This window comes from Camelina sativa, chromosome 9, assembly GCF_000633955.1.
Source record: "Camelina sativa cultivar DH55 chromosome 9, Cs, whole genome shotgun sequence".
Classification (NCBI taxonomy): Eukaryota; Viridiplantae; Streptophyta; class Magnoliopsida; order Brassicales; family Brassicaceae; genus Camelina; species Camelina sativa.
The window spans coordinates 32,050,114-32,065,817 of NC_025693.1; the positions used below are offsets into that span (position 1 = coordinate 32,050,114).

General features: G+C 37.8%; 5 protein-coding genes across 7 annotated transcripts; 3 read left to right on the forward strand and 2 right to left on the reverse strand.

The window, feature by feature from the left end:
* On the forward strand, nt 1-926 carry LOC104715884 (ubiquitin fusion degradation protein 1 homolog; the record flags this gene model as incomplete). Its single annotated transcript, XM_010433252.1, has 3 exons — nt 1-214; nt 321-574; nt 661-926. Coding segments are annotated over 3 exons (567 nt in total), but the record flags the coding sequence as incomplete, so codon positions are not given.
* On the reverse strand, nt 1,077-3,434 carry LOC104713571 (epimerase family protein SDR39U1 homolog, chloroplastic-like). The gene is made up of 12 exons (XM_010430724.2): nt 3,317-3,434; nt 3,182-3,235; nt 3,038-3,113; nt 2,887-2,946; nt 2,653-2,771; nt 2,528-2,572; nt 2,343-2,421; nt 2,192-2,253; nt 1,931-2,033; nt 1,776-1,836; nt 1,622-1,692; nt 1,077-1,501 (listed from the first exon to the last, which is right to left on the reverse strand). Exons 1-12 carry the CDS (start codon nt 3,398-3,400, stop codon nt 1,260-1,262), a joined length of 1,056 nt encoding a protein of 351 aa, XP_010429026.1. The 5' UTR covers nt 3,401-3,434; the 3' UTR covers nt 1,077-1,259.
* On the forward strand, nt 3,552-4,099 carry LOC104713572 (30S ribosomal protein S31, mitochondrial-like). The gene has a single exon (XM_010430725.2). The coding sequence runs from the start codon at nt 3,596-3,598 to the stop codon at nt 3,893-3,895; it is 300 nt and encodes a 99-aa protein (XP_010429027.1). The 5' UTR covers nt 3,552-3,595; the 3' UTR covers nt 3,896-4,099.
* Nucleotides 4,914-10,841, reverse strand: LOC104713573 (kinesin-like protein KIN-7E). Of its 3 annotated transcripts, none has more exons than XM_010430726.2 (15): nt 10,635-10,841; nt 10,138-10,201; nt 8,843-9,068; nt 8,554-8,643; nt 8,372-8,472; nt 8,172-8,285; nt 7,995-8,076; nt 7,768-7,835; nt 7,612-7,677; nt 7,398-7,522; nt 6,918-7,254; nt 6,707-6,805; nt 5,956-6,606; nt 5,532-5,842; nt 4,914-5,464 (listed from the first exon to the last, which is right to left on the reverse strand). In XM_010430726.2, the coding sequence occupies exons 3-15, from the start codon at nt 9,060-9,062 to the stop codon at nt 5,140-5,142; spliced, it is 2,589 nt and encodes an 862-aa protein (XP_010429028.1). In that variant the 5' UTR covers nt 9,063-9,068; nt 10,138-10,201; nt 10,635-10,841; the 3' UTR covers nt 4,914-5,139. The 3 variants fall into 3 exon arrangements, with proteins under 3 accessions (XP_010429028.1, XP_010429029.1, XP_010429030.1); XM_010430727.2 differs by having other exon boundaries at nt 10,624-10,841; XM_010430728.2 differs by lacking the exons at nt 10,138-10,201; nt 10,635-10,841 and adding an exon at nt 9,293-9,458.
* Nucleotides 13,803-15,602, forward strand: LOC104713575 (B-box zinc finger protein 18). The gene is made up of 5 exons (XM_010430729.2): nt 13,803-14,178; nt 14,600-14,696; nt 14,795-14,910; nt 15,002-15,166; nt 15,252-15,602. Exons 1-5 carry the CDS (start codon nt 14,086-14,088, stop codon nt 15,300-15,302), a joined length of 522 nt encoding a protein of 173 aa, XP_010429031.1. The 5' UTR covers nt 13,803-14,085; the 3' UTR covers nt 15,303-15,602.

Sequence of the window (15,704 nt, forward strand, 5' to 3'; positions counted from 1 at the left end):
ACTGCTTTGAGGAATTACTCTTGCCTAACCACTGGGGATAGCATTATGGTTCCATACAACAACAAGAAATATTTTATAGATATAGTTGAAACTAAGCCTGCTAACGGAATTAGCATCATAGAAACAGACTGTGAGGTTGATTTCGCAACTCCCCTTGACTACAAGGAGCCTGAACGTCACACAGCACCTGCTGCAGCAAAGGGTCCGGCAAAAGGTATGTATTCATGGACATGGAGTCATAAGATGGATTTACGTATTAGTCTATTTATTAGCTTCAAGTTGTTGGATTTCATGTGCTTATTTTTCCAATTTTTTTGCAGCTGAGGAAGTTGTGGATGAACCTGAACCAAAGTTCAATCCTTTCACGGGATCTGGAAGACGGTTAGATGGGAGACCTCTTGCCTATGAGCCACCACCTGCCTCTATCCCAAAAGACAAACAGCCTGTTGTTGCTAATGGTAATGGACAGTCATCTGCAGCAAGTAGCTCAGAGAAAGCTGCGCGACAGGCCCAAGGAAAACTTGTGTTTGGGTCTAATGCCAACCGTGCTCCAAAAGAGGCTACTCCTCCTAAGGTAGTTATAAAAACTTTTTTGATTAATGGCAAAACAGATATTGCAGTGGAACTGAGAGACAAATGCCTATGATTGACCTTTTTCAGGTTGGAGCTGGAAAAGAGACCAAGCAAGAAGAACAGGAGAAGAAAGAAGAGCCTAAGTTCCAAGCTTTCACTGGGAAGAAGTATTCATTGAGGGGTTGACCAACTCACACAATGAGTGTGCTCAGTTTATTTATGATCCCCTCATGTTGTGTATTATAAAGACTAGTGCCTCGAACTAAAAGGAAAACAAATAAGTTAATAAATCTCTTGCTTGTCTTGACTAGATTTGTTTTCTTTATCAGATTCAATGGCATTTCATACAGTTCCCTGCTCTTCTATATATTCTTTACTGCATGATATAATTCTGAGCACGTCATTCACATAATTTTTTCGTGAATATCGAAGCTTTGGCGCTTTATAGGTGAAGTCATTGGCTGAAGCCTGAAGAGGACCTGTGAGTTGGCTAAATTACCCTATGAATAAGAACAATATATGAGAAAAATCCTATGTCTGAGTAATAATATCCTCTCAACACATCTGATAGATACATACATACATGATATATCACTCGGAAAAAGAATAAATTAGAGACGAAAAGAAAAGAATCTCCTGTTTTTCTGTGACAAATCCAATGCTACAACGGTGCTGTATGTGTCACCTTATTGCATAATGGCTTTGAGTGCATCTTTCACGTATTTGTACTTGAATTCAAAACCAAGCTCTTTGGCTCTTACAGGTAAAACCTTCTGTCCCTCCAGAACTACAGTGGCACCTTCTCCGAGCAAAGCTTTGAGTGCAAAGTCAGGAACTGGTAGCCACGATGGTCGGCTAAGAACGCTGCCTAGCTGCTGGCACATTTCCCCAAGTCTAACCGGATTCGGCGCAGTCCCATTAATAACTCCTGCCAACAACCAGCAACAATAACATTATGCCCTTGACCCATTCTTTTTTCTTTGGGACAAACTCCCATACTTTTTCTTAAGACGAAACATAAAGAACATGTATGTATGTCTGTTGTTACCTTTGTAGGATGGATTACTGAGGGCCTCGTAAATTAAGTTCACCAAGTCATCAACGTGAATCCAAGAGAACCTACACAATAAATTGTTTAAGAACGACCTTCAAAATCGCAGAGAGCCATCAAGAGATAACCAGAAAAAGTATCCAACTTTTACCATTGTTGTCCTGAACCAAGAGGACCTCCAGCAAACATTTGGAAAAAGGGTATCATCATGGCTACAATGCACAAAAAAAATACTTTATTATCAGAGTATCTAAGTCCTTCACAAATAAATTTCATTAGCGTGTGAGAGCGAGAGAGAAAACGCACCCAAAGCTCCACCATTTTTGCCAAGAACAACACCAATGCGGATAAGTGCCACTCTAACATCCTTATTCGCTTTCAATGCAGTTCCTTCCCATTCTCTGCAAACCTAAGTTCACAAGTACATGTTTCATTTAAGAAGCAAATTTGGTGAACATGGAGTTAGATCGACATCTATCACCGCTAAGTACAAACAGTTTTTTCAGGATCTAAACTAGAAAAAAGATTCAGAACTTTGCAAAAGGAAATATATTCTAGGACATTTACCTCTGAGAGATAATCCTTCCCTGATGGACTAGTTTCGTCGAATACTCCTGTCTCACTAGTACCTGACAGTTAAAAATAGGGTTAGATTTCTTGTTGACATGATTCACGAATGCAAACTTTGATGGCTCCCGCATATAGGATAGTAACAAACCATAGTAACCAACAGCCGTGGCGCTAACTAGAACGGTAGGCCTGGCTTCTGCTGGTGAATTATTCATCAACTCAACAACCTTCATGTAGTTAAAAAAAAAATGAAACCTCTAAATTAGAAAATCTCCTCAAAATGTGAAGCTTGGAACCACAATCCAATGGAAAAAAGACAGTAGAATCACTAACTTTAGAGGTGACACGGATCCGGCTGTCCTTAATCTCTTTCTTGATCTGCAAAGCAAGCAAAGATATCAGTTGAGAGAAACTAGAAAGCATCAAACTTTAGAGAAAGGTGTAAGAAGAAAACTGACCTCGGGAGACCACCTTGTACTAATAGGCAGTCCTGCCAAGTTCACAACAGCAGTGGATCCTTGTACGCAGTTTTTCCAATCCTGTTCTTCTGCAATCACAATACCAGGGAAGTCCTTGGCTGAAAGGAGACCATTAAGAACAAGATGAATCAGATCAAAAGACTGGTAATATGATTAATCAAATCACATATGATCCTAGTAAAATAGAATCAGAATGAGTCATTACCTTCTTACCAGGAAATATTTGCTCAGCTTTGGATTTAGAACGTGTTAAGACACGGATAGAGTGATTATCTGCAGAACGAACATTTGAAAAAGTTAAAAGTACAGAATTGAATCATAACTAAGTCGAACGAGTGTCATCAGTGTATCATTATCATCTTACCAGCACGAAGTCTCTGAACCAATCGTCTCCCTATGAATCCAGTTGCTCCAGTTACTGAAACTGTCATCTGATTTTCCTGGGAAAACAACAAAGACCACATTTTTAATAGCTTATAATCAATGCAATGGAGTTTGAATGAAGTACCTTCTGAGATTTCTCGGAACTACACAGAACCACGAATCTCCTGCTCCCTCGCACCTAAAAAAATCCCGCAACAAATTAGAGGCAAAAGAACAAAAATTTCAGAGAATAACAATTCAAAAACCCAAAATTGCGTACGGGGAAAGATGAAGAAGGAACGAAAAGAACAGAAGAGAGAGCGAAGGAGGAGGAAAGAGACGTTGTTGAGCAGAGAAGCTCCATGGTCGTGTTTCGCTGATACTGATCGTTAACTCTGTGTGTGAGTGGTGGAGACACATATAACGTCTTTTGCACCAAGACCACTCAAAAGGCCTTTAATGGGCTTTACTTGAAGGCCCAATAGTGAACCCAATGTGTGTTTTAGTCTCTACTGAAGTTTGAGAGACGGAGGAGAGGACGAAAGAGTGAGAGAGAGAGATGGCGGCGATGCAGTGGTGCGGCGCGATGGCGCGACGGATGATGATGACGCAGAGAACATCTGCAGCATTGAACAGTTCGGCGGCGAAGTATTCATCTTTATCCCCGGCGTCTGCAGCTCCGGCGGTATCGGGAATGGATTTATGCGGGAGAGGAGATAAGAAGACGAAGAAAGGGAAGAGATTCAAAGGATCGTACGGGAACTCGAGAGGGAAGAAGCAGAAGATGATTGAGCGAATCAAAGACAAGCTTGAGGTTCCCAGGTCTACTCCTTGGCCTCTCCCTTTCAAACTCATCTGAAAACTCTTTTCTCTTTTTTAAAAAATGTCGCCTTTAATGGTGGTTGTTCTATATACTTCTTCTCATCATGAATCATTTGAGTATAAAACTCGTCTCTGTTCATGATTTTTTTTCAACTCATTTGCGATTTTAGAGGCTTAGATGTTTCCCCCTTGTGGCTTCATTTGGGATCAGAATCCAAATTACACGCAAATTAATAAGTTTTGATTTTGCAATCGCCAAATTTGTTGATTGGTTCATGTTGAAGCATTTAAAAGTGTGTGTGAAGTAATCAGTTGTAGATATTGGTGCTGTGCTTGATTGGCTTTACCTTCTCTTTGTGATTAGAGTGATTCACTGAGAGCCTTTTAACTTGTGGATTGTTGTCTGATTAGGTGGTTATAGGTAAGATAATGCAACTGAACAACGTTTGAAGCTTTGGTATGAATGTGTGTAATGTATAGTGTTTTGTTTTGTTTGGTATGAATGGATGGCTGGATGTAGTATAGCAAGTTTTGGCCTAAGAGACGTGTAGTGACTCTTTGAAACCCCGCCTTGTTGCATATCACACTCTAAAATGGCGAGAACACGTTTGATTTCGTTGATTTGAATAGGAGGAGAGGTCAGAAAGTTTCCAGTTTTGTTGGTTGAAGATCTAGTTCCATGATATATCATATTGAGTAACTTGGTAACTATAATCATAGGTTGCTCTCTGCAAATTTAGACGGGTTTTGACAGATATTTGCCTTTATGTTTTGTAGCTCTGTGAAGTGATGATGATCATAGATTGCTCAATATCTCTGTTTTTAAAGTTTGATATTTTTACTTTTCTTTTATTGTTGTTTTACATTGTATAGAAACTAGAAAACATATTTATACAAAATCGATAGTGTTTACAAACTGAACATTCATTTGGGCTTCAGAATTGTAGTTAACAGAATTGATCGGTCTTGTTCAACGAATTCAGATCGATGTTGGACCAATGACACGCACATTTTGAAAACAATGTTTCGTGGCGTTAAAATAGGAGAAGGGTCGATGTCATATTACCCAAAAGCCTTACCAGTTAAAAGAAAAAACATCAGAATGTGTTGATGTCAGCTTACAAATCAAAAACCCCATCAAACCAACAATAAAAATAGAGAGAGATCCATCTTAAGCTGTAGTAGAAACATGATATTTTTCATCAAACACCAGCGCCTAGAAGATTTACACATACAACCTCAAAAACCATTATATGAACGTGTTTGAACTCTCTATTAGAATTAGAAAAGCGTGGCCATGCTTTTTCTCCAGTTAAGTGATCTCCGTGTTGTTGGAAGCGGAGGCGTGAAGCTCAGACCAAACATCTCCTTCATAGCTCTTCCTTGCTCCACGAACCTAACAAGCTTCGCTACAACCGCTGCGCTTTCAACCACATGGGTTATGTCGTCGGGTTTACTCCACAGCTGGTTCGCTAGCTGCAACCTCCGGCGTTTCGAGTTCACAGCAATTCCAAACTTCTGGTATAGTCTCTTCCTTTCCTCTCCAGTAAACCTCTTCCCGACAAGCTTGCTTAGCATCCGTCTCTCCCTATGAAGCGCCTTTAGGCTACAGCAAAACCGAGCATTAGCTTTTTGCAGCGGATACAAAATCAAACGCTAAAAGTACTACTAACCTTGAAGCTACTGTCAGTGTTTGTCCTCTTTCAAAGGCATGGTTTCCCTGAGAGAAGCTTTCTTTCATAAATGAAAGTCTTCTCAGCTCTACTCCAATGTATATTGAATCTGCCTGATCTCCCGTGAAGAGCAAGAAGAAGTATGTTCTATGCACCAGCGAGACATGACAAGTTTGCCACATCCCCAGAATCTGTTCTCTCTGTCTCTCAAATTCATCCGACCAGTTTGTCATTGTCCCAGACACCTCTTCCTCCATAGCGTCCACACCAATGTCCTTACCCATTTTCCCTGAATTCTCAGTGTCCGAAACCTGAAAACAAAGCTCCACATAAGATGTTGCTTCTTTTGTAGAAAGGATAGAGACGGCTATAATTCCAAAAAGAAAAGGATATATATATCGAGAGAGTCATTAACGGTTTTTACCATCTCCTTCAGCCCTTCAACAAATGACCGAATGCTGGTGATACCACCATCGTCTCCCACCAACGGTGTTCCAACACTGTTAGCCTCAGAGGAATCACTTCCGCGGGAGGACATTGAATCGTCCCTCAGCAATTTCCCACCAGAACCGAACTCTAAATCAGGAAACACGTTACCATGAACCTCCGGTCTTCCAGGGTAGTCTATCTCCAGGGCATCAGGAGGAGTGCTTGTGCCCGGCATGGTATCTCCACGGCTCCAACTCTGCCTTCTCCTGACACTTCTAACACTAGACGGGTTACTGTTTTGAGCATGACCTGTTCCACCGTTTGCCTCTGTGTTGTGGCCCAGAAGTGTTTCTGCGTCTGTCCTTTCTTCACTGGTGTTATTAATGTCTCTGGTTGATTCATCGTCCATCTCAATGCATTGAACTTCTTTGCAGTATTCTTCTGATTGATCTCCTAAACGCCCAGACGACAATTCCTCTTGCAGATCATCAGAGTAAGACCTAATATGAGCTCTTGCAGTTGACAGAGGCGTAGATGTCCCATCTGATATGAAACTGGTCCTATCTGGATCAACCACGCCTGATGTCTCTGACACTGAACCATCCTCCCACTTGTTGGTACGGTTACGATTATGCGGAGCCCCAGCCTTTGAAAAATTGATAAGAAAAAAAAAACAAATGGATAAAACTAGAAATGCTATCATACTGTAAAGATTATTTGATAAACTGTCGATTGAACTGAGATACCTTTGAAGACTCATCGTGTTCCACCATCTTCATAAAATCGTCAAGCCGAGATTGGGCAATATCCCGCTGTTTTGTCATTTCTGCAAGCTGCTTCTCCATCTGCATGGTATCAAACCTTACTCAGAATAAACCCAACTATCCAAAAGTAAACCAACCACCCCTGCCAACAGATCTGTTAAAACTACTTCTGGGTTTTCACAATAGCACAAACCTTCTGTATCTGAAGATCTTTCTTTCTCAGCGCAACCCCACAATCGCAGCTTAAGGTGGCAGGGGCTGGGTTTCTCAGCTCGCTCTCGAGCCTGGCTAGCTCACGCTGTAGCTGCTTCACCAAAGCCTTGTCTGACATGACAACATTGATCTGTGCCTTTGTGGTGACTTCCTTGGCACAGCAGGCAAACAGGAGAGTGTTTCTAGTCTGCTCCACATGACTCCTCGCAGGACTCAGCGTGCAGACTATGGCGGTTCTGGCATTTCCCCCCAAGCACGGCTGAAGAATACGTGTGAGCTTGGAGTCTCTATAATTGATGTGTCCTTGTCTTCCATTGCTGCATCATGTTGACAGTCTTTATAAAAAAGCACTTCGAAAAGATAAATAAAGATGCTTGTAAAGTTCGAATTGTGTTTGTTATCTACAGCACATGCTACAAATTGTAAGGTTACAGTGTCAGCCGAAGTATCACTTCCACACCTGAGTTTACGTATCACGGTTCCTAGGGTCAACAAACTTCTATTGATATGACAACCCTCCTTAAGTCTTGCCCCAGCTGATAAGGCCTGCGATGCGCGCTCGCTCCCCGCCAAATCAATAAAATTCTGCACATAAGAAACAATGAGCACAAACAAGATGATCGGCAAAGCTTAGAACCTTGAGACCCATATAAATAAAGTAGATAATAACATACCACACTCGCCATGAGAGTGGTTGAGTTCTCTTTGCCTAAGAACTCACGAGCAGAGCTTTCAACTGTCTACAAAAAGTTAATAATTTAGGTTATGCAAAATTAAAAAAAAAAAAAAAAGGGAAATCATTTAGATCCAGTGATAGAAAAGAGCTTTACTAGTTTGATAATTTGATGAGATCTTGAACTTCTCTCATTTAATGAGGTTTCACCAATCTTCCGCTGTGCTGCAATAAGAACATCAAGAAGTACAGACACGTGGTGAGAGATATTTTATACACAACACTTTATGCAGAATAACCTGAGTAGCAAATCTGGAGCAAACTACATAACTATCAGCTCGTTTGTAGTAATGGAAAAATAGGTGGACTATATGAGAATATTACCTTCACAAACAGAGATAAGATCCTTCAAATGGTTCCAGTCTCTCAGGGTTTCCTCTGTGGCTTTTTCAACGACGGCCCCTTTCTATATTGAAGAAGAAAAAAAAAACACGAGAAGAAAGTCACACACCATTATTAACAAAAAGCACTTACAGTAAGGAGAAAACAGCAATGTTTCACCTCAGGGTCATCTCGTAGCCTCAGTGGTGTACTATCCGGGCTGAGAAGATCTCGGATGGCCTCATTGTAGATCTCTATAGCCGAAAATTTCACAACAAATGCCCTATCTTCATTCTGCAGCGTCCAGTCCAATTAGCGAAAAACGAGGAATACATATCAAAGTAGTGTGCGAGAAAATCAGACTTAATTTTTGGCAGTACCTTAAATATATAATCAAATATGTCAGCCACAGCAAACTCGGTAATTCCAGACATGGTGTATGTCTTTCCACTGCTAGTCTGACCATACGCGAAAATACTAGCTGGGAAACAATAATTAATGCATCATTTTAGCTTTCCATGTCATTGATGTCTACATCATTAAAACAATAAAGGAAGCTTACAGTTAATTCCTTTGACAACCGAGAGAGCAACTTCCTTGGGTCCATCTTCGTAAACTTGTCTGGTTGGGCATTCACCTCGGTACACTCTATCTGTCACCAAATGTTTAAAGAGAAATGGGAATCCAAATCAACACATGAATGAGATATACAAGTGTGAAATTCACAGGGACTAGCCGAGGTAGAATTAAGTTTATAGAAGAAGGTTGGAACGGTTCAAAGAAAACAAAAACTGAAGTTGATTCAAGCACATAGAAGATGTTTGAACTCGAAACACCATGGCTATTCTTACCAAATGAGTATGCAGAAGGAAAAGTTGAGCCCTCACGCAATGTGTTTCTGTACAACACGGTAGTGTCGTTGATGCATTCCCAATCCGCAGCTTCATTAGCCAAGATCTCTTTCTCGTTCAGAGGTCTAAGTCTAACCAGAACCAATATCTTCTCTTCCCGGGCAACATGCACCTGTGTCTTCTCCATTTTCTTCAGCTCTTCTCCAGCAATAGCTCCCATTGATCACTGGTCAAATCAACAATAATGCACAATGAGCTTTGTAAACAGAGGAAGCTTTATAAACTTTTTTGAAGTTTGATGCATTTCATTCATATTTTAACAAGTGCTGAAAGCTTTCAAGAACATAATAGATCTAAGAAGAGACAAAAAAAAAGAAAAGAAAAAAGAGTCATTATTTTCCAACTAACACAACCATAAAGAAATGATAAAGCTCAGACATCTCAACTTACCAAAACAAGAACCTTAAAGGAAAAAAAGAGAAAACTTGAACAGTTGCAACAAAGCAAACTCATAGTATCAGAGTAAAGTCAATTACACTGCAACTAACCACGAGAGTTCAAAATTTCTGCAACACACTGCTTAAACAGAAAGAAAGAAGAGCGAAAGAGAGATGACTTATTACTTATTAATAGGGATAGGATATTGTGATTAGAAAAAACAAAAGAGAGTTTACTTAGAAGGTGATCAAGCTTTTAAACTGTAGAAGAAGAAACAAACGAAAAAATAAAAATAAAAAAATAAAGAGTACCGACTTTTAATTCATTAGTGGTCACCCACTATGCTTGAAAACGAAGTAATGTATCATCGATCTAAAGTTTCTTTAATAGAAATACAAGTAAAGAAAAAGGTCCCACAGAAACACACCTTCAGTGTTAAAACGCATCTCTATATTTTAATAGCAAAGAGAGGAACTCAAAAAAAGGAAAAGTTATCATCATATTCAAAGTACTTTGATTTACAATCTTACACACGCAAAAGGAGACTGAAAAAAAGAAGAAAGGATAGAAAAAAAATTAATATAGAAACAGTAGTATTCATAAGTCTTTCTCTCTCACCAGTGCACTTGAGTTTTCATAATAATGCAAGTAAAGGAAAAAAAAACAAAACAAAAGCCTGAGTTTTAACATTAAACAATGGGTAGGACTAATTGAATATAATAATATATGAATTTGACTAGAATGCAATCAAAATACCCCACATCTTGATACTAAACCCTAAAATCTTCAATCTTTCATTCCTTTACATTGTGTGCTAGATGTTGGATATGTGTTAAGAAGATAGGGCTTTTTTATACCTGAACAAGTGAGTATATAAGTTTGTTGTCTTCTTCCTCCGTTTCCTTTTCACAGACCTCTAATCTGAAACATCCACCCACAGAAGATTTGAGCATTAAAACACACACAGAGAGAGAAGTGATTTCAAGAGTGGAATCGAAAAATTTAATAAACCCTAGGAGGGGTGGGCACCGTATAGTATATCTGAATCTATCAAGCGAATCTAATTTAGAAGGAAACACTTGACCCAAATTAATAAACCCTAGGAGGGGTGGGCACCGTTCTCCACATAAAAATAAAATTTGTTACCAAAAATAGCAATCTCGATCTAAAAAATTGGGGAAAACTTAGAAGGAAACACTTGACCCAAATTAAATTCCTCTAAGCTTCAATCAATCTTGCCAAATAAAATAAAAACAATCTCAAACGATTTGAAGATAAAAGGATAATTCCAACAAAAAAAAAATCAGAAATAGAGATAAATAGAGAGAAAGAGAGAGAATCACAGTGCAGTGACCTTCTTCTTCTTCGCCGTCTGCTTTACTCCATCCTTCTTATGCTGCTTTTGTCGTCGTCGTCGTCGTCGTCGTCTATCTCTTTTCTCTAAAAAATCGCCATTGGTTCGACTCTCTCTCTGAGTGTGAAGGAGGAGGAGGGACCAATGAGCATTGATTTGGTCCCGCAAATCTCGTAGCCAAGCGCCTCTCTCTCTCTCTCTCTCTATTTGTTGAACCGATGGAGAGAGTGCGGTGGAAGGAAGATACCAACTGAAATACCAATTTTACCCCTTGAAACGTTGTCGGGAATCTGATTAAAGCCCCTCCTTGCCACGTTGGCTTTTTCAATTCCTCTTTTTTTATTTTAATATAATAATTTCTATTCCTTAATATTTAATGCCCCTTCTCAGTTACTACTAAGACACGTGGCACGAAGACCACTGCTTTTTATAGCCGTTGAGGGAGAGGTACGGAGCCCATAGGTGTTTCTTGAGACTCTCTCCCCCATTAAGAGACTCTCTCTTTTTTATTATACATAACATTTAATTTTATTTTACAACTTTTTCTACTACTTTGCTCATACACATTACACACACACTGACATACCATTTTACCGAACGAACGTGAAATTAGTTAAACGGCGAAAATCACGGATCGCTTTCTGTTCTTTTTTTTTTGTCGGTCCATTTATCTTACACAAGTTTTTATTTTTATTTTACCAGATTATTAAATAAACAAGAGAAAATGATAAAGTCAAAAAAGCCATTTAAGGCACTAGTAAGTAACTATCAGTCCATATCTTCTTCTTTTTTCCCCACAAGTCATTAACCCTTATTAACTGTAATTAATGCTCCATGTGATAAATTACAAACATAACTCCATTTTAACTCCATGTGATAAATTGTACTATCCTCAAACCTCAATTTATAACATTACTTTATGGGTTAATTTAACTCTCAAACGGTCAAACCAATGTATTTGTATACTCCTTTAATACAATGTGTTAATCGATGACCTCCTAGTTACATATACAAATGAGTGAAGTTGGTAACATAGCTATATGTAAACTTTGACCTCAAATCCATTGTCAAATTGGTAAGCTTGAACACAACGTTAATTTTCTTGTGATTTTTTTTAAGTATACCATAAAGTATTAACATACTAATATCACGTTATGCTAATTTATCTTTTGAATAAATTAATTACTATACATGTTAAAATTTTCGATATGGTTAAATTACTTCCTATCTAGAAACATCAGTCAGTGGCTTTAATTTACGCTGACCGAAGATAAGATAAGTGATTCGACGAAACTCATATGTGGTTTTGCAGCCTTGCAGGTGGTTTGGCATATGGTGCCATCCATGCCATCACCAAAAAAAATAAAAGAAGTGTCAATGAATGGAAAAAAAAAAAAAAAAAAAAACATTACGCTTTAGATCTTTAGTGGGCTTACACATAAAGCCCAATATAATAGGTACTGCTAGGCTAAGAACAACGTTGAGACTTGAGAGCAGAGTGGGGAAACCAAAGGAACTAAAACTTGACATCTATATAAATGCTCAATGACTTGTCTTATTGACATGGGCTAATGTCATATCCAACTATTCAACATATACTTGAATTTTTGTACATTGTTATGAATCATATACCAACTTTTGTTATGTAGTTTTCAATTCAATAAAAAAATAGCTTCTACTAACAATATCATAGTAAAACTACCTCTAGAACCTTTGTTTATGGCTGGCAACATATAGCGAAATTAGGAGGAATATGACATAGATATATGTGTTTGTTTACAATTTTACAAGAGAGCCAAAAAAAAAAGAAAAAACAAATGATGTCTAAAAAATCTATTGAACTCTATAAATATCTAAGATCATTGATTGGACCGACGCAGAAACATTTTCAGTATATTTTTGTCTAAAATCGAATAATTTGGGACATAGTAGAGAAAATCCAAAAAAAAAAAAAAAAAAAACCTACTTGGGAACGATCATTACTTGTTGACCACCAGTTTCAGTGGCTGTTGATAGTTTCGACCCTACCATTTCTGTTTTCATTCCTTCGTGTGGCCCTTGTTTTTTCTTCCTCATGTTTAAAGTTTTCACTACTACTACTAACTAAAACTAGCCTATCGTACTACACCCTGTTTTTGTTCAACAAATGATAAAAACTAACGTGGAATTGATTACGATTTTGCCAAAAAAAAAAAAAGACAGACATTTTGATTTCCATGGACGAGATTACACGAGCTCGAACATTCTATACAAACTTGACAAAAAGAAAGAAACAGCTCTTACAAGTTACAACAACAAGTCGTTTGGTCTAATGTAGTTTCTCATTAATTCTTCATTGGGTCCATCGACTCGGACCCTAAGTTCGTTTCTAATCTATCATTTTCTTTTTGTCCATCGATTGACGACTTTTCACTTATGAAACATATTTTTTTTTTTTTAAAATGCATTAATTTGAGTCAGGCTTTTGATTTGTTTTTTCTTCTGAATCACCGAACCTTACCTACATGATGCATGTAATAAATATAGATTCATGTTTACCATCTCTTCTCGAGAAACAAATGGGGGGGCATTTTACTAATTACTACCACATAAGTGATAAGTCCTCACGAAAACGTTTTCTACTGATTGACTTTTCACATTTTACTATTTACAAGTTAAAAAAAAAGAGATTCTCGTTAAAATTCCACTTTTAAAAAAATCTTATGAAAAATACTACAGTTGAATACTTTATGGATTTTACCACTTTTGAGAAAGTTAAAAGATATATCTTTTTGATTTTTTTTTGTTAACAATACACTATGTATTTTATATCAAATACTAAATCCTAAAAACCAATAGAACTGACTAAACCCAAACATAACAGATAAAACATATGTTAAATCACATTTTGATAATTTTAACAATGACAAAAATCTACAAACTATTCAAAAAGTGGTATAATCAACAAATACCATTCCAAATCTTAGATTCTTAAAATCTATTGATCTGATTGCTAACGTAAAACTGTAATAATTATGGTAAAAATTATAGAAAAATAAAGAATAGTAAACTGTAAATTTTATTTTAAAAAAGAATGGTATACACATCAACCATTCAAACCTGATTCTATCAACTCATTATTTGTTTGCTACCTTAAGTTGTGGCCATCCGAAGGGAGAAATCAAATAAACGGGAGAGAGAGAGCGATGATATATAAAATCTCTACTCGCAGCATTCTGCAAAAAAAAAAATATCATATTTTCTCTGCTCCTTCTCTCTCTCTCTCTCTCAGGTTCCTTCTTCTCTCTGAGATAGTTTTTGACTCAAAAATATCTCAAATCATCTTCTTTACTTCGATAGTTCCTAAACCCTTCATCTCTCTATCTCTCCCCCCTTCAATAACAAATGGGAATTTGTGTTTGGTGAGAAAGATGCGAACTTTGAAACTGATCGTTTGAGGAGAAAAACAAACATGCGAATTCTGTGTGATGCTTGTGAGAGCGCCGCCGCAATTGTATTTTGCGCCGCCGACGAAGCTGCTCTCTGTTGCTCCTGCGACGAAAAAGTAACCATCTTTATCTGAAAAAGCCACCATTTTTTTCTTTCTTCTTCTTAGTTTAACACTTTTGTATCTCATCAACCAATGCTGATAAAGGTGGATAATTTTTGAGGCAATTTCTAGTTGCAGTACTAAATTTGTGGATTTTGAGGTTATTGTTGTAACTACTCGAAGCTGTCCCATAAAAGTATAGTACCAATTTCTTTATCAAAAGCAGGCGTGTGTTTTGATTGTTTAGTGATGATCATGTACTGATTTAAGCTTAAGTCAGAATTTGAACTTTGCTTATAGCATTGTCTCTCTGGTCATACACTTTATTACAGTCACTCTATTGCAGCTGTAAGAGCTCTGATGAGTTAATTTTTTTTTTGAGGAGAATGGTGATAAGTATAGGAAGTGATGATATATATTCTGTTTGTGTGTGTAGGTTCATAAGTGCAACAAGCTAGCTAGTCGACATGTACGTGTAGGCTTAGCTGATCCAAGCAATGCCCCGAGCTGTGACATATGCGAAAATGCACCTGGTATGAATGAATGAATATGATTCCTTTGTCTTTCTTTGGTGTGTAGAAAAGGGAAAAGTTCTATTTTTAACATGTTTTTGTGTTAACTCGATGAGCAGCATTCTTTTACTGTGAGATAGATGGTAGTTCCCTTTGTCTACAATGTGACATGGTTGTACATGTTGGTGGGAAGAGAACACACAGGCGTTTTCTATTGCTGAGACAGAGGATTGAGGTTTGAATCTTGAGACTAGTTATTAGGATCTTGAAGCATTCTTGATTTTGTGATATTGATTCTGCTTTAACAATGTTTGTGTCTCTGGTAGTTCCCAGGCGATAAGCCTAATCACGCTGACCAATTGGGATTACGTTGTCAGAAGGGTTCCTCAGGTCGTGGTCAAGAATCAAATGGAAATGGTGATCATGATCACAATATGATTGATCTCAACTCCAACCCCCAAAGAGTACACGAGCCTGGATCGAATCACCAAGTACGTGTATCTTAATCTTGATGAACGTAATATTGTTGCCTCAGTTTTTCTACAGTTCTCTAAAAACTGTTTTGTTTGTTTCAAGGAGGAGGGTATTGATGTAAATAACGCAAACAATCATGAGCCTGAACAGTGATCGTAGATACACAAGATCAAGTAAGAACCATGAAATGCAATACCCTCCTCAATCATGAGCCTGAACAGTGACTCTCAACTCAACTCACTCATCTTTTTATAGAAAAAAATCCAATACCCTCCTCACCATGAGAGTCACATGACCTTGAAATGCAATCTCTCATTATTCAAGTTTAAATATGTTGTTTTGATGTTTCTTGCTCCATTTTTCTTGGATACAAACCTAGGATTCATCATTAACATAATGCTTGGTCGTTTGTAATGTCATTTCTCGTATTAGATGATGTGATTTTTCAGCTCAGAGAGGATAACGTATCATTATAACAGTTTCATAACTAGTAATGCCAGAGTTTGAATGTCTTTATAAAAATGTTTAAAACAGACGTAACTCAATTACTAGTAG

Excerpts from the sequence above, each read along its gene's own strand:
- LOC104713573 (XM_010430726.2), bottom strand. The coding sequence starts at position 9,062 with ATGGGAGCTATTGCTGGAGAAGAGCTGAAGAAAATGGAGAAGACACAG. Across the intron at positions 7,255-7,397 it reads ACCGTGATACGTAAACTCAG|CAATGGAAGACAAGGACACA; the intron begins GTGTGGAAGTGA and ends AACATGATGCAG. Across the intron at positions 6,607-6,706 it reads AACACGATGAGTCTTCAAAG|GCTGGGGCTCCGCATAATCG; the intron begins GTATCTCAGTTC and ends AATTTTTCAAAG.
- LOC104713572 (XM_010430725.2), top strand. The coding sequence starts at position 3,596 with ATGGCGGCGATGCAGTGGTGCGGCGCGATGGCGCGACGGATGATGATG.
- LOC104713571 (XM_010430724.2), bottom strand. The coding sequence starts at position 3,400 with ATGGAGCTTCTCTGCTCAACAACGTCTCTTTCCTCCTCCTTCGCTCTC. Across the intron at positions 2,947-3,037 it reads GGTTCAGAGACTTCGTGCTG|ATAATCACTCTATCCGTGTC; the intron begins GTAAGATGATAA and ends TTCGTTCTGCAG. Across the intron at positions 1,837-1,930 it reads CAAAAATGGTGGAGCTTTGG|CCATGATGATACCCTTTTTC; the intron begins GTGCGTTTTCTC and ends TGTGCATTGTAG.
- LOC104713575 (XM_010430729.2), top strand. The coding sequence starts at position 14,086 with ATGCGAATTCTGTGTGATGCTTGTGAGAGCGCCGCCGCAATTGTATTT. Across the intron at positions 14,179-14,599 it reads GTTGCTCCTGCGACGAAAAA|GTTCATAAGTGCAACAAGCT; the intron begins GTAACCATCTTT and ends TTGTGTGTGTAG. Across the intron at positions 15,167-15,251 it reads AGCCTGGATCGAATCACCAA|GAGGAGGGTATTGATGTAAA; the intron begins GTACGTGTATCT and ends GTTTGTTTCAAG.